This window comes from Metopolophium dirhodum, chromosome 1 (genome assembly GCF_019925205.1).
Source record: "Metopolophium dirhodum isolate CAU chromosome 1, ASM1992520v1, whole genome shotgun sequence".
Taxonomy (NCBI): domain Eukaryota; kingdom Metazoa; phylum Arthropoda; class Insecta; order Hemiptera; family Aphididae; genus Metopolophium; species Metopolophium dirhodum.
Window position 1 is genome coordinate 72,987,219 of NC_083560.1, and position 25,178 is coordinate 73,012,396.

At 29.6% G+C, this 25,178-nt stretch overlaps 1 protein-coding gene across 1 annotated transcript in view; it reads left to right on the forward strand.

Annotated features, from left to right (window-relative positions):
• The first annotated feature begins 263 nt into the window (after positions 1 to 263).
• LOC132935822 (scavenger receptor class B member 1-like) overlaps positions 264 to 25,178 on the forward strand; it is a 41,142-nt gene continuing 16,227 nt past the window's right edge. Inside the window, exons 1-2 of the mRNA XM_061002452.1 lie at positions 264 to 758; positions 2,069 to 2,441. Of these exons, the coding sequence (XP_060858435.1) occupies positions 2,216 to 2,441 (226 nt within the window). The 5' untranslated portion in view covers positions 264 to 758; positions 2,069 to 2,215. The remainder of the gene's footprint in view (positions 759 to 2,068; positions 2,442 to 25,178) is intronic.

The window sequence follows — 25,178 nt, forward strand, 5'->3', positions numbered from 1 at the left end:
ATTATAATATATATATATATATTTTTTCTCATCTCGCCGCCGCGAGAGCCGTGTGAATCCGTGATCACAATAATTTATATCGCTGTTATTATAATATTATCATGACTGTCGTCATCGACATTGGCCGCTGCGGCGAAGACGACGAGGAGACTGCGATGCGCGTTGCACGGGGACCAGCGTATGCAATTTGACTACAACGCGAAGGGAAAGGGAGCTTCGGTGGCCGTGAGCGACGAGCGGATCCGCGTACGGTGGCACCCGGCAAACGAACCGATACTCCACAGGCTGCAGTCATTGTTCGGTGCCCGTTGGCTCTATCAGTCCTGTTCTGGTCAAACACATTAACTGCAATATCGGCACATAGAAATTGTGTGTATATTATATATTATTATATCGCACGTGTTGTGTGTATCCGTGTGTTTGCGCGTATTTTTCTTATATATCATATTATATTAAATTTTAACGCAATACTGCAAGCTACACACTCGATATTATAGATTTTTTTTTACACCGGGACCGGGCCGGGCACCTGACGGACAATTAATTAATCGACCACGTTTTCATCCGGTGAAATCTCGCGGGCTTTTCTCGGTTCATGTAATTTTTTTTTTATATTTTGTTTTTTCCGCTACGCTCGTGATATTATACCTATCGTCATATTATTAACCGTTTTTCACGAAGACTGCAACGATAATATTATTATTGTTAAAATCGTTATATTCGTCTAGAGCGCGCGACATCGACGTCCGGACAACAACGTGAGTGTGCACATCCATAAAATAATACAATCTGTACAGTATTTTTATGTAGGTACCTTCGTGATGATTCATTTTTCTTGGGTCCGCGCCGTAACACGGCCGCGTTTGTATTCTTATAACCACGCGGTTCGGTGTAAGATCGCGAACCTATATAGCACAATTCATCGTAATTCATCATATTATATTATGCTCAAATGCGTGATATCGATTATGGATTTTTTTTTTTTTATTATAGTCAATACGAAAGTTACGGTCACGCTCATCATACTGTATTGAGTCATACATTGTGTGTAATCATTTGTATGTTACACAGTTACAGTGTACTTACCTATACCTATACGTAAACGGTGAAAGAATAAGTTGAAAGAAATTACGGATACCAATATCTTGAAAATTTTTTTTTATATAATTATTACTCTGACTTAATGCGTTATAATTGAAAAACAAAAAACAGCGATGTATTATGTCAAAATAGAATTGTATAACTTATTCATTCAAGTATGGTTTGTACCTTAATAATGCATTTTCATTAGAAGTAGTTTTTTTTCTACTTGACGTTTGGCACGTTACGATTTTCAATCAAAACGACTGAGAGAACTACATTTTCGTAAATTATGGCATTTGTTCGAATACAATAATAATTCATTTTTTATGGTACTTAAATTAATTTAAGTATCAACTTAAATAATGTTTTGTGAGGTAATTACTTTCAATTAATTTGGCGTATAAATGTGTCGTTATGTAATTGTATAGGTACCTATAACGTTATATTAATCATACAAATTATAATAAATATCATACGTAATATACAACTAAGTAAGTACCTATATTACATTATGAACTTAACGTATAAAATATTTTAAAGTATTGAAAATAAGTTTTAAATAAATTTAAATCTTTATTGTACATTTTTTCTTATATTTGCTAATGCACGCTTGGTAATAATATTACGATACGTGCACATTATAAAATTAGTAATAATATAAACTATAAGTATGATAGACTTCATATTATATTGTAACTGAAAATAATTATTTAAAAAAATTGTATTTTATTAATACATATTTTTTTTAATATAGTTGTCAACGAGATTTATTATTTCTCCTCTCTACGCGATCACCGACGTAGGTAATGAACGAAAGTAGTATTCTTGCGGTTCGCCTTGTAATATAAAATGCATTTTACATTAAATCGTTCCAATCGTTCGTTTGCAATACATAAACGACCAATTATTAAGTCATAAAAAAAATGTATTATCAACGTCACACGTGAGCTTTATACTAACTATTGGTGTCTAATTTTTGTTTTAGAGCTTTGTGACAGCATATTATAATATAGAAACAATGGCACGAAGATAGATTGTGCATTGAGATATCGGATATCTCTATTGACATTTTTACCGTCGATTCGCTATTTTATTCGCCGCCACTGAACGAGCCGGACGGGGGGCGGACGACATGGATCAAAACCAGCGGAATTATTACAAAACGAACATAGCTGCTCTGAATTTGACCGCAGCACTGGTGAAAAGTGACCCACTAAATGAGAAAGAGGACGACGCGAAATGGCCCTGTCTCGAAGTGGTCAGCGGCAAAGGCTTGTCCACAGAGACGTCTTCCACAACCTCCAGAGGTGAAACGTCCAACGCGTCTAATCACACAAGGAAACCGCTCTGTACTATAGGTACGTGTTAACAATTATTGTTATTAAAATAGTATAAAATCGTATGTAATATGTAGCTGCCGATAATAATATTAAATGAGCATGACGAGCACGAATATAGGTTATTTCGCTCAACGGCGTATGACATAAAATACAATAATAATAAACCCAAAAGACATTTGTTTTTTTTGTCATATTTTCGTATAATATTATACAATGACGGAGCATGATAATAGCATGTAATATCATCTAATATTATATAAATATTTGACTAGCTGGTATTAAGTAGAATATGAATCCCAATAGTAGGTAATCAGGATTTAAAATAAAATCGAATATCGATCACGTACGTAGCCTTTCGGAGACTTACGGAGCCTTATAGAAGACTTTGGAAACTTTTTTTCCGAACATCGATGATTACGGATCATTCGCATTCGATCAAAGATATTCTCTCATAAACCGTTCAAGCTTTAATTTAAGGCAAACATTTGTTTACGTCTTATCAATCTAGTCAATCAAAGCCAGATAAGTAGTTTATAGTTGATAGTTTTTTTTCATAATAAACCGTAAATAGATTATTGGTTACAAAGATTTTATACGATGTTTTTTTTCATATCATTGGTTTTAAATATCAGATTTATATATAAAAGTAGGTATTTATATAATTATATAGTTTTCAATATTTCAGAGCGCAATATTTGTCGTCTGTCGACTTTCTTTAAACGTCATACTATTATATAAACTAATCAATATCTTGATCATTATCTTTTTTTTTTCAAAGTATAAATAAATGTTTTTATATTATTTACATAGTAATAATACATTTTTTTTTTCATTATTTTATCACTAATATAATTTTACGATTTTTGTGGTGAAACAAACCTTATATACTTTTGGTGACTAATACCTTATAATTTAAATAAGTACTTACGTACCTATGGTTAAAATAACCTAACCATCTTTTGTACCTCCAGTTTCACCATACATCAAGGTTATATTATGGTGTTCTTTAAACCACGTATATAAAGACCACAGAGGGTAAAATAATGGTTCAATAAAATTTCTAATTTAACCCAATTTCCAACTTACGTCATATTATACAAACTAATTTAATATAAATTTTATTTCAAGTGTATTTTAATGAGTACCTATATAATAATAAAGTAGGTCTGCGAATATCGGAACATTTTAAAACTAATTATTTAAATTTATTTATTGTTTCTAAGTAAATAAATCTTTTTTTGATAATATTATGTACAATAAAAAATAATAATAATAATATCCGCAGAAACTAAAATGTATTTTTTATATAATAAAATTTAAATAATAAAAGATTATTGGTACCCACATTATTATTTTAATTACATTTTGAATCCCATAATAAATAATCAGTTCGTTTCAAAACAAAATTCAACAACGTGAACTATCATCATATTCGACAGTTTTTTAAACACAATATAATTATAGCCGAGAAAGGTCATCACAATAGATGGAAAAAACATCGTGTACTATTCATATACTAATAATAATATGATTCTTTTATATATTATTTAGTCACACTATTTTGCATTTCACATTTTGCAAAAACCTACTACGACAGGCGATAGGAATTTTTCACCAATCTTAAAAAGAAGCGGTCAGCCTTGGTAATCGGTTTGTTTTTAGTATTGCGTATGCGATAGAAATTGAAACTAAATCAACCTTGCATCCCACCGGTTCCCAAACAAGCCGAATTAACAATTGCAACTTGTTTATTGGGTTAAATGAAATCGCTAGCATATGGGAATTAAAATGATAGGTAGGTATATTAAACAACGAATTGAAATTATAGAGCCGTCGATACTCTATAGAAAGCTATAACTGCAGCAATTATCCACCTAGTGATTTATTCACTGTACGTAATCGTAATTACTAATTGTTTGGAAATATAAATATTTTAAATTATATTTTTATAGTTAGGAACACACATCAACGCAACATAATATAGTTATTTAAGTATTTAAATAATGCAAAATATTTTATCGAGTTGTATATGCCTAGTGTTATTAGTTGTATACAGTTAAGTCTGCAGTTTCAGTTCGTGTAACATAAATAATGAAAACTACTTATTTAAAATAATTTACCTACCTACATTACGTGAATTGAAATAATGAAAGTAAAATTATGAAAAAATTGTGATATATATTAGGAAATTGTTATAACCTCTCGTTAAAAATTAAAATGTCTAAATAGTAATTGTGCGTTTGTGCGCGATGATTAGCATTAAATTTGGTACATGAATTCAATATACAAATGTTGCAAAAATTACAAAATTAGCACTAAAAAGTTAAAAGTAGATCAAGTATTTTGTACGTTACTTGGAAGGAAATTCTTAAATTGTTTATTTGTTTTTAATTTAGAATTGTTATGAATAAATAAAAAAATAAGAATTATTTCTGATATTTCATCAACAATAAAATAATAAACCGATGAATTGGTGTGGTGCCTAAAATAATGTAAACGTATGTCTAACAAATGAATAAGATATGGCAAAAATATAATAGATAAGTTATAAAATTAAAGCTTAAGAAATAAAGTAGTAGCAGGCAATGTTATACATCTATAATTGTATTTACGTACCTACCGAAAGCTCGTACACATAAGTAAATTACTTAAATATATAAATGTAAATATTTAAAAAAAATAAATAATTTTGAACACGTAAAGACATTAGACATAAGATAGAAAATAGGTAAATATAACGTTTAATATAAGCATTTCGATAAATATGAATAAGACACTATTAAAGTACGAATCGAATGTATAGATTTAATGTGATCGTGTTTCTAAACGCGTATAGGTACGGTTAGCTCGTGAAAATGCAAAAAAAGTTACATACATAATATTGTATGTGTAGCTTTATATAATATAATTTAGTTGTTATTTTTATCAATGTCAAGGTGAAAGCAAACACGATTTAATCGTGGTGAAGACCGAAATAAAAATATAGAAGATTTAATCATTATAACTATATTATTCAATCTTCGCATAATATTACAAGTTCCATGTATTTCATTGACTTGTTGCAACAAACAAAATAATGCATTTCCTATAATCACGTGCGCATTGTTCTGCGAGCAAAGCTTTCCGTATTTTATATAATAATTGTTACTTAGACAATGAACAAAAATACTGCATTGTTGTGGGTACAGTGTTAAGTTAAATATTGCTATTTTTTTTTTTACTCATTAACAATATTATTATTATTATAGTGTTGGAGACGATAAAATGTTAATAATTATAGCCCGTCTCTGATTTTATTATATTGTGTACTGCACCACTTACTGGTTTGTTAAATTACTTGAATTCAAATAAATAAATCGAATAGTGAGCTCCGATAGACGATATATTTAGTCACTGTCTATTCTGTTTGTAGATTTTTTTGTCTATGGTTAAACATAAAAGAATCGTTTAAATTAAGTTTTTGCGTCGTGAGACATACGAAAGAAGATACGCAAATTGTATCATTACGTATAGGTACAGTATACATATAATATCACATTAAAATGAAAATACATGCATTTATTGTACAGATTATAGTACCGTACATAATATTTAATAATAATAATACATAGGTACATAATTCCAACGTCACACACGTGCAATGCGCATTGTGCATGTTAATATAAAAAGTATTTATTTTGTGTAATTGGGAAAAATGCGATGCATACAACAATTTTTTTTCCATATTTCAATCATAATGCAATAATAATGTGAAAATCCACTTTAGCCATGCGTATATATAGTATAGGAACTTAACACAAACCAATTTATTACGTAGACGTGTTATTAAGATCGTAATGTGTCTATAATTATTATTTACTATATGAAAAAACTAATCGTTTTATGTCTACCATATAATATAATCTGCATAATGTTTACATGTTAACTGCTATCGGTACGATTTTTAAAGTCAATTGATGCATTATAATATTTAACGTATAAAATGTAATATTATTTTGCAGTATTTAATAATGAATAGTGATCCGCAACAAGTTTGTCGCGTTATACTAAAAATGCATTGTTTCTTATACGCATGACAAATTAAAAATATAAAATAAAAACCGGGTCAGTCGCTCTGCTGTATAGTAGGTTTCGATCGTACCTCGCCAGTCGTCATTGAGTATAGGTCACTGTTGTAATGAACGTGTTAAATTCAATGATAAATTATTGCGGTACTGAGCGGAGACGGACAAGCCGTACTTATATAACTAGGTAGGTACTTATTAGTAATTTGGTTTTCTATTAGTAATACAGAAGGTTCAATTAATTATTGCCAAACACATCGTACATCCTAAATATAGGACCTATATTATAGTTATTATAATAGTATATCATAATATATTACTGTTATTAACTTATAAGTGTATGTATCTTATTATAACGGTGTGAATAGGTTCGCGATATAGATGAATTAAAATATGCCTGAATATTTTTAAGCTCGTTATTATAATAATTGTCATTTAAATATCTAACTTTGTCAACATTTTAACTTCAAATATCTATAAAAAATGATTTGTATGACTAAAAAATAAATTACAAGCAACCTAGTATTACAATTTCAGAAAAGAAAAGAATTGAAAACCTTATGAATTTATAGCTAAAAAATGATTTGCAAATGTTTGTGATTTTGATGCATTTTGTCAACAATTTAAAATGTTCACTCTTTTTGATATAGAAAAATAATATAACAACATATCTACTTAGAAAAAAATATCGATAATTTCAAATGTCTACAAATAGTGCTAAAAGATCCTAAAGATAGGTTTAAAATTATAGGTACTATAATGTCAAGAAAATTAAAATATAAAGTGTTTGTTAAAAAATTTAAAATTTAATATTATCAATAATGATTGTTAATTTTTTTAGTTTTTCCTGATTATTTAATAAATTTCTGGAAATGATTTGTTTCACCCAAATCCCCAAAGTACCATAGGATACAATTTTTTACCGGAAATTATCCTCAAAGTCGAACATTATTGAAGCATTTTTACTGCTCCAAAAGACATCGGACACAAAAAAATAACACACGTCATGTCATTATAAAACCATTAACCAATACAAATTCATTGCTCATTCGCTTCACTCTGCAGAATCTAAAACGACGTTTTCATTGCCATAATTGTCTCGGGACTTTTGGAAGTACCCACTGTCCTCCACGTAGACATTGCATAATCGCTCGCACCTGCGAATGTCGGTAAATACCTTAAAAACAACTAATGAGTAATTACAGGTCCGAGGGAATCTGGGTATTTCCAAAACCAAACCGCGGCCACTGAATAAATTTAAATACAGATCAGTGACACCACCCACATTATAATCTTATCATTATCTTAACAAACTGCGGATTATACGTCATAATACAATTGTAATATATACAAGACATAATAATATTATACATTATACATAATATAATATAGGCATACGGCCCAGGATATGACGATACGTCAGTGATGGTTTTTGAAGTTTTCACGATTATATTAATTTATCGCCACAGCCGATATCCCACCCGCGGCAGTCTCGTGTTAATAATAATGTATAATATATATGTACTATAATCTCACTTGTCTGTCTTGTACTCTTGTCACGTGTCCGCCGGGCCGACCCGAATTTCAATGGACTCTCCCGCGGCGTGCGGTTGGGCCGGTGACTAAGTTCACGGATCTATACTATACTCGAGTGCGTCAATAGGATCCTCTATATTATATTATTCTATTCTACAATATATTATATTATTATTATTATTATTGTACATGCGGGACGGGCGTACGTTCTCTGAATCCTTAATGCGTCTCCTCCGCCGCCGCCGCCGTTACCCGTTTCGTTTTAACGTTGACCAACTGTTGACCTTGCCGACGAATAATGACGTGTGTACTCAAACACTTTAACGCTACCGCGGATCCCGAGACCGTGTGCCCCGGGAAGTCAACATCATCGCGTCGACCGTCTGCGGCACAAGCGACCACCGTCGTCGTCTTCGGTTCCACTATGTTATATTACCTATTACCTATAATACCTACTCACGATAGACCGATCGTCTACAGCATAATGTATAATAATTATTGACTAAGCGACTTACCGGGATCTTACAATATTATAATAATTGGTATGATAGGTATATCACTAGACACCGCAGTTGTGGTATACAAATCGTCACTGCAGTTGTAGCTACCTGTTGTACCCGGGTAACTAATCCGGACAGTGTTAATGAAAAATTGCAGTTCTACTTTACGCAGTTCGATTAGTTTCACATTTTGAATGCCTAGTTCAAAACCCGTTTTTTACTGGTTACGGTTTATGCAGTTTTAAAAACTATTATACAATTGTACACTATGTTAACGTAGATAAGATGCGATGAAATAAAGGTAACTGGCAATATATTATATAAATTTGTATTCATTAGTTTCGTTATATTCGATTATTATATCGTAATTTTTGAGCTGTAAGTATACAGTCTACGTCAACGAATAATCGTGGCACTTTTTTTAAGTTCCTTAAAAAAAGAAGAAATTTCAAAATTTGTGCACGAGTTTCTGCGGTTAGACCCACGGTAGGTCACTTACCTAATATATACCTACAACTACTGCAGCCGGAACGATAATAGACTGATCGGTTTACAACACTTTATATAATTCAATAATTATTGACTGTACGACTTACTGGGATCTACAATATTATAACTATGATAGGTTATATCAGTATATCACTGCAGTATGCAGTTTGGTATTATACAAATCTGAAATCGTCACTGCGGTTGTATATTTTTTTCTAAGGACTTTTATTCAACGAATCCTGTCAATGTCAATGAAAAATCGCAGTCCTACTTTACGCAGTGCAATTAATTTCACATTTTTAATACCTACGCCTAGTTCAAAACTCGTTTATACTGGTTACGAATTATGCAGTTTTAAATACAATATATTAAGCTTAGACAAGGTGCGGTGAAATATAGGCAACTGACAATATATTATATATTTGTGAATCATTAGTGACATTATATCCGATTATTATCCTTAGGTATCGTATTTTTGAGCTATAGCTACGTAAACGAATAATCGTATCAAAAAAAAGAACAAATTCCAGAATTTTTGGACGGGTTTTTGCAGTTAGCACAGATAATTCGTCGGTTGATGACCCATTTGACTAGTCCCCTATATTTCTACATAGTTAAACAATATCAGAAAATATAAATAAAAATACACGCAAAGTTTCTTTAAATCAGTTGGCTAGTTGGCAGTATCTAAACGTACTTTTAATTAACTATTATGCCGTTATCTTATTCGTTGTGACATCACAATTTTAAAATTCCAAAATTCTGCTTTTAAAGTATTTCTAGTCAAACTGTACGCGAACACGCTCTGCCAAATTATAAATACGTTTGAGATATTTACAATGGACCGGTAGAACGAAAAACGAAAAACGAAATACAATAATTAATATTAGAAAATACGTTAAAATATATAAGCCGAGCCCTTTTCATCACGGACTTCAATAATTATTAAATATAGACTCTACACTTACAGTGTATGGACGTGTGGTAATTTTATTGAAATATGTTAACGTTTAAAATGTGAGTGACGATGTTCATAAATATTTTTTTTAACGATATTGTTTTATTTTTAATTAATGTTTTACAATGTATTGAGTGTTGAGGTTTCATAATGTACACACTTTGATTTAAAAATTTTACACATTTACACTTTACAATAGATACACCTATACATTATCCTCACACCGCATACAGGTATCACTGAACATTAAAGCATCATATTAACATATTATTTATATTATTATTAAACATGCCACTAACCGCAAACCGTTGTTTTCATCTCACGTATTACCTGAACAAATGTTAACAGTTTTTAATGTCATCATTTCTATAAAATATACTTAATTATAAATTACAGGATTTTCATCGGTTTACACGTCATGCGTGCTTAATATATTATGTACAGTGTACACACAAGTATAGGCACTCTTAAAATGTATGTACCTACGTACGTGTATATTACCAAAGATGTTTTTTTCTCTTAAATTATAATTTATATTATTGTTCGCTACCTGTGACGTATCTAAGGAAATATTAAGCCACATGAGGAAATATTGAAATGCATTGATGTTTCATGCAAATTGAAGGTCGTGAGGACGTGAGTTATCTATGATATCCCAGGGATAGACTTTAGACATTGATTCCTTTTTATGGTAATTAACACGTTTCCAGAAAACCTTAACAATCAATAAACAACAGGTCAACACTGCAGTGATTTCCAAATACATGTTTTTTTTATTTACCTATAATATAAACATTTGTTTTTTTCTATTCAAACACCGGGTCAATATCCTACATGTTTTCATTTGTAAAATGTAATTTTTATTATATCATAATATTATGTAGTACTAATGGTCCAATCGCCGAAGCTGAGTTCGTATAGTTATTAATAAATAAAAATGCATTTTTTAATTAATTTCATACCTATCTTAAGAATATTGTAAATGGAACGGATCGCATTATAGTATAGTTAGTTATAGAACGTCTATTTTTAGTGTCCTGCGCAGCTGTTGTTATGATATGTATTATTAAAAAAAAATTACTTATTAAGTTTGTCTAACGATTTTTTATAACAATAGCTGTTATAGCAGGTCGAGGCACTTCACTAAAATATTATATTATAGTTGTAATTTTACATTGTTTTTGTATTACATTTACGTAGGTACCATTCGAATACTTTGACGCATATTTTAGTCGTTGAATAAGCGCCGCGGTAAGCGTGTAACGACACGTTATACGTTATACTTTTTTGGTTCGAAATCATTTTAATATATCAGTTATAATAATACTAGCATGACGCGTATAATATGTAATGTCGGAATGGAAGAAAACGGCCCACCGAGATTTCGATTCGTCTATCGGTATTTCGTGAGTGGTGAGTGATAAAAATAAACGTTGGTCTTTAAATAATATCGCCGCAGAAAAAAAAATAAATAAAAAATATAAAAGTCTCATGCTGGCAGATCCGGTAACTTTGATGGTTAATTAATGTCACCATACATATTATAAAGCAGCCACAAAACTATAATATTTTTTTTTACGAAAAGCTTCTGTAAAAAAAAACCTCGCTGTGCATCGTCGCAACTATTCGTGTGCTTAGTAAATGACATATGGTTAAAAATACGATACCGAAATACGAGGTGGTACCTAGCACAATATGGTAAACTCTGTTTTCGACCGTCTGTCAACCTGCAGCGGTACAATAATAATACATGCACAACTATAATATAATTATAATACATTTTTGGAAAATATTGACATAATATTGTTATACTTAGGTAAACGATATAAGACGCTGGTGGGTAACCAGCTATGCCTACTTTGATTACCAGCTATATATAGGTATAGGTAGGCACTCGCTTATCGTTCGTACGCTGCTCCGATAGTCTATAGTGGACACATAGAATATTGATTATTCGAATCATATATTCCTTCGACTAATTGAAGAGAAACACAAAAGACAAAGGTTTAATTGATATGAAATCGGTTTTTTTTCTCACGGAAATATAATACGAATTAATATTTAACTATGATGTACGTAACACGGGGCCGAGAAGGTTGAATTTTCCAGTGTGTGTGTGCAGTATTGGAATATTTAATTAATTCAAACATCGTCTTGAAGAACGCACGCACGTCATAGGTTTTGGCTGGTATAATGTATACCTATACATTATATATTATGTATATTGTATATATATATATAGAAGGTTGAAACCATAAACGAGTGCAATCAATTTCTAAAGTACATAGGTACTTATATTTTTTTGCCTAAAACGAACTTTAGCAGTCATGGAACGCAGAATTTTTATGTCAAACGCGGTTTTTACCGCATACTTACAGGCAAGCGGAAAACTATAAAAAAAATTATAGTGCTTATTATCATTTATTATATTAATTAAATATGTTAAAATCAATGGTATTTGGTATTGACCATCATTTTTATATTATTTAAATATATCTATCCGTGCTGCTGCTTTAATAGGTTTTCAGTTAGACACTTTGCATTATTTACGGTGTACGCCTAACTTTAAGGACAACTACGGTTTTACTATAAATGCAAGATAAATTAAACATTAATTTTATCATTGTCAAAGATCGGGTTTTTTTTATATTTTCAACGTATACATATACAGGTTAATTTTTAATAAATTGCATACTGAAAACTTCTATAATGGTATAAGCTACAGTATATACCAGGGATATATAATAACTTTTTCCAACAAGCGTGAGCCACACTCGAAATTGTATGCATCTGGTGTTCTACCACTTTTTGTTTAGATATAGGTACTACTTATATTATTACATGTAACAATGTAGCATAATAATAAAATATATATTATTATTCTTTCGTTGTTTCTCCATCATAAAATTGTATGTTTTTCTTCGCTAACAAATACTTTACTTTGTATATAAAGCCGTAATTAGGGTGTACTGTTTTAACTTTAAGACTAAACGTGATCAATAGATAATAGTATAATTAATTTCTAATAAGATCGACCGATATTCTTCTAATTATCGACTAGTTGGTGACTCTTGGTTTATACTTTCATCTATATCCGCGAGCCTATAAAATACTCAAGTTTCACGATTTTGGCTGGATTTTTGTTCTTTCTTTACATTTGAAACTGTACCCAATGCTTATTAAAAAAAAAACTAAAATGGATTAAACACTATAGACACTGTCTTACATTCCTCTCCGAGCGCCAATGGATACGCTATATATCTATATGTTAGTAGATTCCCACACTTCGCCGTCTGATTTATCGGTCTCTAAATGTATTGTTAACTCTTCATTTTAAGTTTTAACACATATACTATTCTTATTTACAAGAATAGATGGTATTCTATTAAAGTAAATAAATAATAATTTCATAGATAACACTTTATGTTACATAGTTGCATCATCACGAATATACACATCTCACTTTATGTACATCGTATGTACATATTAGATTACATTTTTTTTAATATTATCTGATTTCGTTTAGTTTTAAACGTGTAATGTACAATAAAATAAATTTAAATTCTTGAACAGAGGAGTTCTCGGAGTAGGTAGGTAAATAATAATATATTCAGTGTACCTACTATACTTTTTATCGTAGTATTGGGTGACTGAGCTTAGCTCAGGTTCAATTTCTTAAAAATTATATATTTGTTGGTTAATGTCAAAATGTCAAAATGATAATTTGATTATTAAACTTAAATAGGTGTGACGTGTGCATTACATTACGGAGTGTCAAAGTTTATCGACTGCAAAATGTTAGATTCTAGATGTGGAAAAGAGTTCTAAATAGGATCGTCCTGCAAAATAGAAATCAATCCGCTTTGGAAAATAACCAAAAAGTTTTATTTTCTATTTATACATTTATTTTTGTAAACGAAGCCGTTTTGAGTAAAAAATTGTAATAATCGTGGTGGCCAAGATGACCGAGTTATGACTACCCGTCTTGAACGTAACTTAAAACTGCAAATTTTCTCAATTTTGACGAAATTCTTGGAGCAAAAAAAAATGTATAAGTACGCACGCAATTATTTGTCTGTCAATACTATTATAGATGGGTATACGTATACCTTATTATGGTTTATATACTTCAAGTACCTATACAGCTAGCAAAATACGCGGATGTAATATGCTAAACATTAAACAATCATAATAATATACGATAATGGGTAGCCGAGTACAATGTATAGGTACGTCCGAGACAAGGCTACGTGTTTTACAATAATATAATATATTATTATTTAATACCATATACATACGGCGGTCTTGCGATGTTTCCGATTTCACATCCATGGTTCATCCTGACCAAATTGAAACGGAATCGTACATAGGCACATGGCACCTATAGTGTTGAAAACGTCACAGACGTGAGGTATGGACACGCATTACGGGTTAGGTATTTACCTTAGCTAGGTACCTAAATACCTAATACGCACAACTACATAATATCGTCACATCCTTAGCACGATTTCGCGTACCCAGATTTGGACCGTTAGTGATTCACATAATATTACAATAGTGCGTGCGCATCTATGCAACAATAATAATAGGTATATAATATATTATATATAGGCACGTCCTTGCGCCACACATTATATTGTTATATTAGCAGGTGCCTATACATATATATATATATATTATTATTATGAATCATTGTACCTATACATATTTTACTCGTATAATAAAATATTTGAATTCGTCCTTTTCCTATACTTACTTATACGTACACAATAATAGGTAATAGCTATATTATTACGTACATATACGCTTATAGTGCGGTTTGCCATGCGTGTTGCACAATTATTATTATTATTATAATTATTATTATTATTACTTATCCGCGTGGCGAAAATATCATTAAAAACTATGACCGTTGCCCAAAAAATATAGTAAAAGTTCCTGTTCTTTTATTTAATATTATTATGATTTATGATTTATGTTATTATTGTTATTGTTATTAATTTTTGTTATTGTGGTTGTTATTATTATACCTATATATAGGTACAACCATACAGTTTATGAAAAAGGTTAAGGCCGTGGATGTTTTATTTAGGTTCATAGAATAAACATATAGGCACCTATATAAATGCCTTATAGAAGTATAAGGATGTGCGTTTACGCGATTTGTTCGTGACCTTAACACTTTGACACTACGCGTTTGGGTTTTGGAGTTGGGAATCTGCAGAGTGCGTATACACGTCGTCATTGATAGTACCTATATAGCCAGTGGGGTATGATGAAAAAACTTATTTTAATGCCTTATAATTAAGATTACATCTATTAAATTGACGTTAATCATTCGTATTTTCTTGAATTTAATCACGGTCAATCGCAATAAACAGCCAAAATCTTTGAAGACCGCTTATTGCAGATCACGGCATCCTTTAACGTACCATAATCACATTAGTAGTAAATACTAAATAGTAATATAATATAATGAATGACGATATATTGTACAACTATCTTATATACATATACAAAGCCGCGATACGAATACGAATATTGTCGGCCCTTGACCGACTGATGGATCGATCGACTTAAAGGCCATAAATAATAAACTTATAATTAATTGCAGATGCACCGTATTATATCGTGCATACAAATCGATGTCCGTATTATATTATCAGCCTTGGATACGTTGATAATAATATTATTACTCTCCAAAATCGCTGCATTACACCTGTTGGAGACTTAAAAACCTTTGGCTAAGACAAAATATAATTTTGATAATATTACCTTTGACATTATGGCCGTGCATCTGTATTCAAATCACCAACAGGTTGTCGTTATCGTTGTTTATTTAAAGATGTAATCGACAAGAAAATGTAATATATTATATTGTACAATAATAATTAATATTCATTTCATATTTCGACACCTGTATTGTACGCCAATACGTCATTGTATGTACGTACCTATAAATGGCTTGTAAAGGTGATGGAATCAATTCAAGCTATATTAAGTGAAAATTAATACGATTTAAAAAAAAATCTTTATGGGCACACAAATCAATAGTATTTATTCAGATAAAATGAATTTCTTTTTTATTCTGCTATACTATTCATACTCGTCTCACTGGTGATCGGTACTTATCTATTCATACAATATAATATTATTATACCTGAGAATAGTTAATTTAAGTATAAGAATTAATAGGACGAACAATGAAGTATAAGCGCGAAGCTTGTATGAGGGGTACTCAAAAAAGAAGCTTATTATAATTTCTTGAACGTCCTTATACTTATTGCAAGGATTCTGCACAAGTTTTACATTAGAGCGGCCTATATAGGGTAACAACTAACGTTAGATATTATATGATTATTATAAATTATAATTACTTTTATATTGTAACCAATTAGGTTACCCTGCACGTTACTCTGCAACACATTATTATGATTGTAGTTAAATCTTTCGAATACGTACTTAATGAAATCATTAATATGTTCAATTAACAAAGGTTTTTTTATTATTATTATTTATTGTGTAATATAATACATATGGTTCGATGACCATTACGACGAATGAGTCTATTTGCTTTGCTATAATACAATAAATCTCTGTATATTAATTACCAAACAAATGACTTAAGTCATGATATACATATTTTTTATTATACATTGTCGCTTGCTGACCAATTAGTCGTTATGTTTACGCTTAACGAACTCAATCAAAGTCAATCGTTTTCAACCAAGGTCAATGCGTTTGAAAATGACTCGGTATAAAAATTCAACCGAAATGTTTATCGTTTACCCTGCACTCTTTTAGTGTAAGTATAATGTTCTATTATACACGGTTATTTCTTTTGTTGACTATGACTGTGTAAATTCCATTCATAAAAATAAATAAGCGTACATATACCTAGTACTATTAGTTGTCAAATAACAATAATCTACCTGATGCATTTATATAAGTTATTATTTGAAAAAATTGGATTTTATTGGAATTAATTTTCCTAAATGGTATAAAAAACAAAAAAAACAATTAATAGGAATACTTACGTATAATAAGATCGTGGTTTTAATATCCACATTTACAATTTACAATAAATCTAGGTAGGTATTACTTATAGCCGTTATTCGAGTCTCATAGTACCTACTATTGATTCATAAAACTATATCGTTAGTTAATTGTTTCGTTTTGTTTGAACTGTTGTAGTACCTAATCAACTAGTTTCATTTACCCCATTGTAATTGCCGTTTGGCATATCAATTGTAAAATGAAAATAAATAAACAAAATAAATTATACTATATAAGTACCTCAAAATATTAATTATAATTAAAATGATTTGTTACAATTATTGTTTTTAAATAACATTATCTATATACTGTATGCAGCAATACAGGTGTGTTGGGTGCTGGTAGTCGGTGCATACAATTATTTACCTAACTGATAATTTTCCTCGCATTTCAAAAACTTTAATTTAAAAACCTATTTAAGATTTCTTACCTACTATATATAAAAGCAATTTCTAACTTCTATTAAGGCCACAGTATATACATATATATATATTTTTTTTTACTAACTGATTAAGTATTATAAATATTTCCTCTTTCGTTTTATAAAGTTTCAAACGTCAAAATCAAACAAGTTTTTTAATCTTAGCCTAACCTCTTTATTTTGGAATGAATGAAATCTGGTTAGGCCTGGTTTTTTAAAAATGCATGTGATGCAATAGCAAATATACATAAATTTAAAATATAACTTAAAACAGATTCATCGCTATATCCTATTTCCCGGACCACCCGGAGTTCACGAATTATAGGGCAATAAAAATAAATAATGCATTAATATTATAATCATCAGTGTTAACCTTTCTACGTTTGACCAACCGAACGCGTTTCATTTCCCATCACACTTTTGGGATACGGAAATGATTATTTTTAGGCCTAAGGTCAACACGTAAATAATAATTACGTCGAGTCGTTGCTTAATTTGTTATGCATAAGTTGCTGCAGTAATCAAAAGGGCAACAGAAATCCATTTTAAATCCTAATCCTGAATAAGATAATTTCCCATGTATATCATGAATAATTATGTAAATTGGAAAACATTTGGCAACGAATATTAAATTACACCTTTGAGGAATCGTTGATCACATTTTTTTTGTTGGACCGCCTTCAGCGTTAAACATTATTTTATATACCTAGTTATCCCAACATTGCATTTGCACTTCGTGTCTTTAGAATGAAATAATGACCGATAAAATGCAGCTCAAAAACGATTTTAAACTAAATTTGATGCGTTTTCGCTAATATTTTTCTTATAATAAGTTTTGATTTTAATTTATATTTCTAAGAAATTATAGAAGTTTTGAAATGTTGTAATGCTGGATGCACAATAAATGTCCATTCAATTGATGCACATTTGACCTTTATATTTTATGTAAGCAACTTTTGAAGTATTAGGTAGGCACATACCTTAATATTTTTAAAAAAAACCTGAAACTCGCTCTGCTGTATAGTATGTTTTGAGTGTACATTATCATTGAATATGTCATAAATCGTAAATGTACCTATTGAAATTAACAATGATAAATCATTGCATTCAATAAAACGATTCCGAGCTTTGTCTTAATAAATATAAAAATTAATGTTGGTAATATTAGTATGAACCTTTTCAATTTCCACACACTGTTTCGCGTCTCTGTCAAAAGTGTCGTAGAATTTGATTAAAAAAGGAGACAATATTGTCTCATAACATACCTAATATTATTTTCTATAATATCTAATAAAGTTACCAGTTTATTAATAATTTATTCTCTTTTACGCCTATACGGATATGAAAATACTGATCGGTTGAAGTATACGTCGTTTCGTTCTCAATAAAACCATAATTTTTGGCAGGTGTTTAAATTCTACCGTCGCGTAAATCCTAGACATTATAATATAATATATTAAGTATCTACTTAGGTACTATAATAATAATACTTATTTATTTATTTTTTTTTTTTGAGGAATCAAAAACGTCTCTGACACCGGTGATCATATTTTCAAATTTTAATTAAAGAACTTTCCAACTAGAAAATAAAAATGTGCATAATATTATTCTGCTGGAAATCCTGTATAGGCAAGGTTTTAGACATTTAAACGGTTAAAATAAAAATATGCTAATAAACGAGTTATCAACATGTTATCCCAACAATCAACTTAACTGACTGTAGATGGAGACATGCTGCATATTATTCGAGTTTTGTACCACTACATTAGTAAATTATAATGTAATAAACGTGCCTATACGACCACTTGTGCTGCAGAGGACCTACAACGTGCGTTCGTGAATTTAGCCTTGACTCTTTGTGCATGTGCATTGTAAAAAAACCAGTGTCGTTCAAACCTTGCAAGGTGTATTGCTTTGTAGATTGTATTTGGGTTTATTTTATTAGATGACATTTGCTTTTAAACTACGTTTCCTCGTTCGTTTTCGTGATTGATAAAATAGAGTACACAAGCAAAATAACGATATGAAAACTAGTACAATATACTATACAAACAGTCCTCATTAATTTTCTAGATTTTCAAACAATTCTCTGTCACAAAATATCATAATAGTATTACTATACCTGCGACCTATGTCATATTATAGCTAATTTTACGCGTATAATATCGCTTGTTAATATATCAACTAAAAAATAATGTAATAGTTAGTGGACTGTATTCATGTATATTGTACATGCCTAAATTATTATGAATTATATTTTCAATTATTATTTAAATTCATGATGCGTTTCAATAGGTACAATACTTCTTGAAACAATACTGTAGTCGTTACGTTTTTATTAGAATCACGTTTTTTTCTTTGTGTTTTACACGAGCAATTTTTAGTTATAAATTATATTTTTTTCAAATTTTCTCGTTTAATTTTATTTGTTTTACAATTACGTGTTTTGTATGTAATTATTTTTCGGATCATAAACTTAATCAAAAATGATCAAAACATAATCATGTTCTGTAATATGTAAAATTAACACTGGAGATGCCTGCATAACTTTAAAGTGTCGTTTTTTTTATAATTACATAGTTGTAATAGTATTTACCCACACTAATATAAAGTACTGCTGGTTTCTTAATTAAATAGTTATTATAATAAACATATTATAACACCTATATGGGTTTAAAAAATGTTTGTTCATTTTAATCAAATATTTAGAGTTTAGGACTTAAAAAAATTTTTGGTTTATTGAACTTTTTTTATAAATTACGTATAAACTGCAGTTAACAATTTTAATTTCAACCCGAAATACAATGAGCGCATATCATTATTTTATGAAATGTTTAAGTTTATGTTCTTGTATACGTAAGTACTTGTATATGTATGATGAAATGTATTAATGCAGAGAATAATGATATCTAACCCCCACACTCTGTTTATTATTTTTATATACATTTTATATAAATGTACGAGCCAATTCATTATACTAATGTTATACAAAAATATTATATACTATCAATATAATTTATTATACGTATTTTATGTTACAGAGACAACACTTATACAAATTAGTAAAGTAAAATTCATGAAAAATATTTGAAAAATTGTTAAATATCGTAAAAAAATATATAAAAACATAGGTAATATGTTATTGGGTCAAGGTATACATTTTAAATTTGAATATATAATTAAATATAGAATAGCCATTGACGATAAATATATTAACTGTAAATATACCTACGGCTAGGCTATAAATAAAGCAATTTTTAAAGATCCACGAAATACGCAAAACAACAACAATAAAGAAGATAATATGTTATAATAATTGGTATAATATATACATTTATTTTATTTTTACTGATTCAATATTTTCAACAACACAATTTAATTGCAATAAAGTCAATCGCGTGCGTGTGTCTTGCGATTAACAGTGTGGTTGTACACTGTGCCACACACGTCTTATTCAAAGAAAGTGCCACTGGTTTTTACGGGGAGAAAAAGTAATTCACCTTGATTCGGGTCTATGCACCGCTGCAGAACGTGTACGTTATTTCGTTATTAGATCATATAGGTTAAGGGCAATCAGATCCAGGTGAACTCACGACGGTGAGTTGTTAATATGTACCTATAAAAACAACAAAGACAATATTATTTTCTTTGAGCAGAAAAACAATACAAAAATATTACTCTTCGTTACAATACGACGCGTTGTCGAGTGAAGCACGGTTTTAAAACGATCAAAACAAATCGTGCAAAGATGTATTCAAGTCTCCATTATATACTTTGAACAATAATAATAATAATTGAGGACATAATGCGCCTTTCTAAAAACTACAAGATTTATTTCGACAACCCGCTGAAATTGCACGCTGATATTCGTGTCCCGATCAACACTAGGGGCTAAAGGGGCATTACTATTATAATAGTATACTGCTATTAATATCGTTAAAATAAAGACGCTATTCTTTTCGGTTAAACTTTAAAAAAAATATTCTCAATATAAAATCGTACAACGGATAAGAAATAATTTAACGTAAATTCATTATGTAGACATACCTTTGTGAGTCACTTTAAGATTGATATTTAAAAATATATAAAAGAAATATGTCCCCCGGATAACCTGCCAGAACCCACAATCCTGCTCTGTTATAATCTCTGACGATACCATTACCTACCTATAATAGTATACCATAAAAAATATATTCTTCTTCAATACAAAAGTTTTTTTTTTTGTGAATCAGTAAAACAACTCACATTTTCGGATAACATAAGGACATAAGTAAAATGTATAATGTACACGTAAGTTTGTAGGTAAAAATGTGTATACCTATTTACCGATTATTGGTTATTTATATACAAATATTACGATTGATGATTGAGTATATTTGCCTACAATATTAAATAATAAATACACATTAGTAGATTAGATAATCTACCTTTTATTGTCGATGGTTAAAAACCATAAATATGGTATACGGTATACCCGCATGTACAAAATATACAATTCACATAGGTAGGTACATTACAAAATAGGTAATCAAAGTTGTGTGTCAGGCGGGAGCTAGTATTGAAAACTATAATTTACCAGGGTTTAAATAGCTAATTTTAGTGTCGACTTTCGTAAGTTATCGTGGTCACCAATATACCAATTTTTCATATTTTGAAGTATAATATAATATCATAGAAAATAATCGTAATTGTCCAGTTTTAATTATATTATTAAATTAATCAAACCATATAGTGTTAAGTCTTACGTATATGGGCAATAATATATTAATTAATAGTGTTACTAGTATTTATCACGTGTAATTGATAGAAACAATTATTATCGTTTTAGAAATTTAAATTTCTATGCATAATATATTGCATAATGCATAGAATTTGAAAAACTATTGGGAATTATTGTTTATATTTCACAAGCAATGAGCACGCATAGAGTGTAATTTTAAGTAGGTATAATATCGGTTGTCATATTTAACAGTTTATATATATTTTATTATAATATTTGAGTAGTAATTTTATTTTTGGCAATAACTACACTAATACTAAGTGGTCTGGAATATGCTTCAGAAATAATTTTTGTAGCTAGAATTTTTTTTTAAATTCGACAAACGTAATAGGAAGAACGTAAATAGGTACGTGAGTCTTAAAAATCATTATGAAACGTGACCAACGGAGGGTGTCCATTCTGCACCTCACTAATGCAATGAGCATCCACGCCTGGTGACACTGAATGTTTATAATATATTTTAACTCCATAATAATTAGGCTAATCACGTGTTTAAATTCAATAGCGTTTGTTTAAAACTATAGTCGTTACTTGTTACGTTCACGGCTAAAGCTATTAAAACCAGTAAAGTTGTTTAAGAAGATTTCAACCTTATTTTATTTATGTCAAAGAATATGGTAGAACATACACCTATAGTATTATAGTTTATAAAATATATTGAAACAGTTAATCAAGAATCGATAACACAATTGTTATTAAACATAATATTTGCTGTATCATTTAGGAGTGCCAGCATTATCATTAAGATAATTATTATATTTGGCGCATTACTTACAATTGCAAAACTATTTTGAACCTAAATTACAACACACGGTATTAGTATTATTACCACAATAGTTATATCTTATCTTTTTAACACGAGGGAAAGTCTCAATATATAATTGCATCATAATAAATAATAGTGTAATATTGATGTAAGTATTTATCATGCATGCATTTAAGTTTCTACAAACAAATTTGTTCATTTTATGAAAAAATATTTATTTGGAAATTGCGTATATAGAAAATTGATCAAATTATTCATTTTCTAGAGGTTACATAATATATAAGAAAACCTATGATCGCTTAACAAGTGAATCTGTTAAAAGACAAGTATCAAAACAAAATTTATCTTGTCACTAATTAACAAATTATATTCACAGTATGCATATTTCAAGGTAAATAAAATCAATATCTTTTCGAGGAACTATTAATTTTTGTATAGGAATGTATTTTTTTGTATCTTCACGTGGGAACAATTTAAATTATTCTTTATAACTGGTCAGCTTATTATATAAGACCACAGAATGTACAAAAACAAATCTTATCCAACTATAATATCTTCACAAAAAAATACAAAATTCGCATAGACAAACCATCATCGATATAATTATGTTTCTATAAAATTTCCCCGCATATTTCGAATCAAAAATCGTGCACAAGTGATATCCGTGTCATACATATTCGATATTTTGCTTATTAATAACTAGTATAATAGTATGTTATTAAACTTGGGATCATAAGATTGAAGGTAAGATTGTGTGACCTTTAACTTTACAAACGGCGAAATAACAATCAAAGAAATATTTAACAATAACGCCCACGCCAAAATGTGTGATTAATTGACGGCCCGTGTAAAAACTTATTTTAACACTGCCTTGGGACAGGATCTAGTTTTTATCCAGGACAATTTGGAGGAACCAACTATAATAAGTAGATTTTAATTTGAAAATTAAATTTGTCAAAACTCTTTGGGCTAAATAAATTTCATCTGAATTAGAAAATTTGTTAAGTTCAATATTAACGTATAAGTCTTATCACTTTTGTTTACAAATATTTATCGGTTCAAATCATTCGTACACGAAAAACAATAAGGTATTTTTGTATAGTTTGTTTATAATATATTATCATTAGATCTATAAATCATATAATATTATAGTAGGATGTATACCTACATCTGATTTTTTAATAAAAAAAACAATCTGATAATGGATAAAATACACGCTATGATTATAATAATGAATAATGATTAATGCAAAGATTTGAAGATTATACCACTGAAATTAATTAATTTAACGACTTATATAATACAACTAAAATCAATTAATATATTATATTCTATTACTAACACTAAAATATAATTTAACGTTTACGATGAGGTACTTCCAGCCATAATTTGCAAAAAGAACGATCATGTTTAACGACGCTCATGTTTCATAAGAAATGATTATATTATCAACAGTGTAGAAAAAAAAATACTCAGTGCCAGAAAATCGATCACTAATCAGCTAATATCATAACGATTTTATACAATTACCAGTATTTTTTGTTCATCTCTTTTTGGAATACTCTGTCAAGTTGGTCAACTGGTCAAGGGCACTTATCATATGCTATTTTTTTTCATAAAACTCCGTTAAATTTCCATTTCACTAAGCAACTGGAAATTATTACATCATAACACTGCCGTTGACCCCGAGCATTACTTACCTATAGTAGATTATTATTACAAGACACTGTAACTGAAGTTCGACATCGTCGAATATATTTATAAACTTGACATAGTTTACACAACTAAAACTAAATTTGAATATATTGTTTTATTTATAAAAATGCTATTTATTTTAGTAAGATTAAAAAAAGCCTGTTTCAGCGTTAAAAATATTGATGTGTCTGTTAGAAAACGACCAATACTTATTAAAAATAATGTACGGGGTGGTAGGTACCCTACCAATAATTTTGTGGTGTTATCGACGCACGGGATAAGTAAATAAAAAACGTTATCAATCGGCGAAACCCCTTTATTGCGTTGTTTACTTATGTACAACACGATTGTGCAATTTTTCCTTTTTTGACCCGAAAATCACAACCCAATTTATTACGCGTCGATCAATTTTTATTTTTATCTGATAAAATACCATCATTATATATTTCATAATTCATATTGTTTATAGCTGTCGGTGTATTTTGAAAAA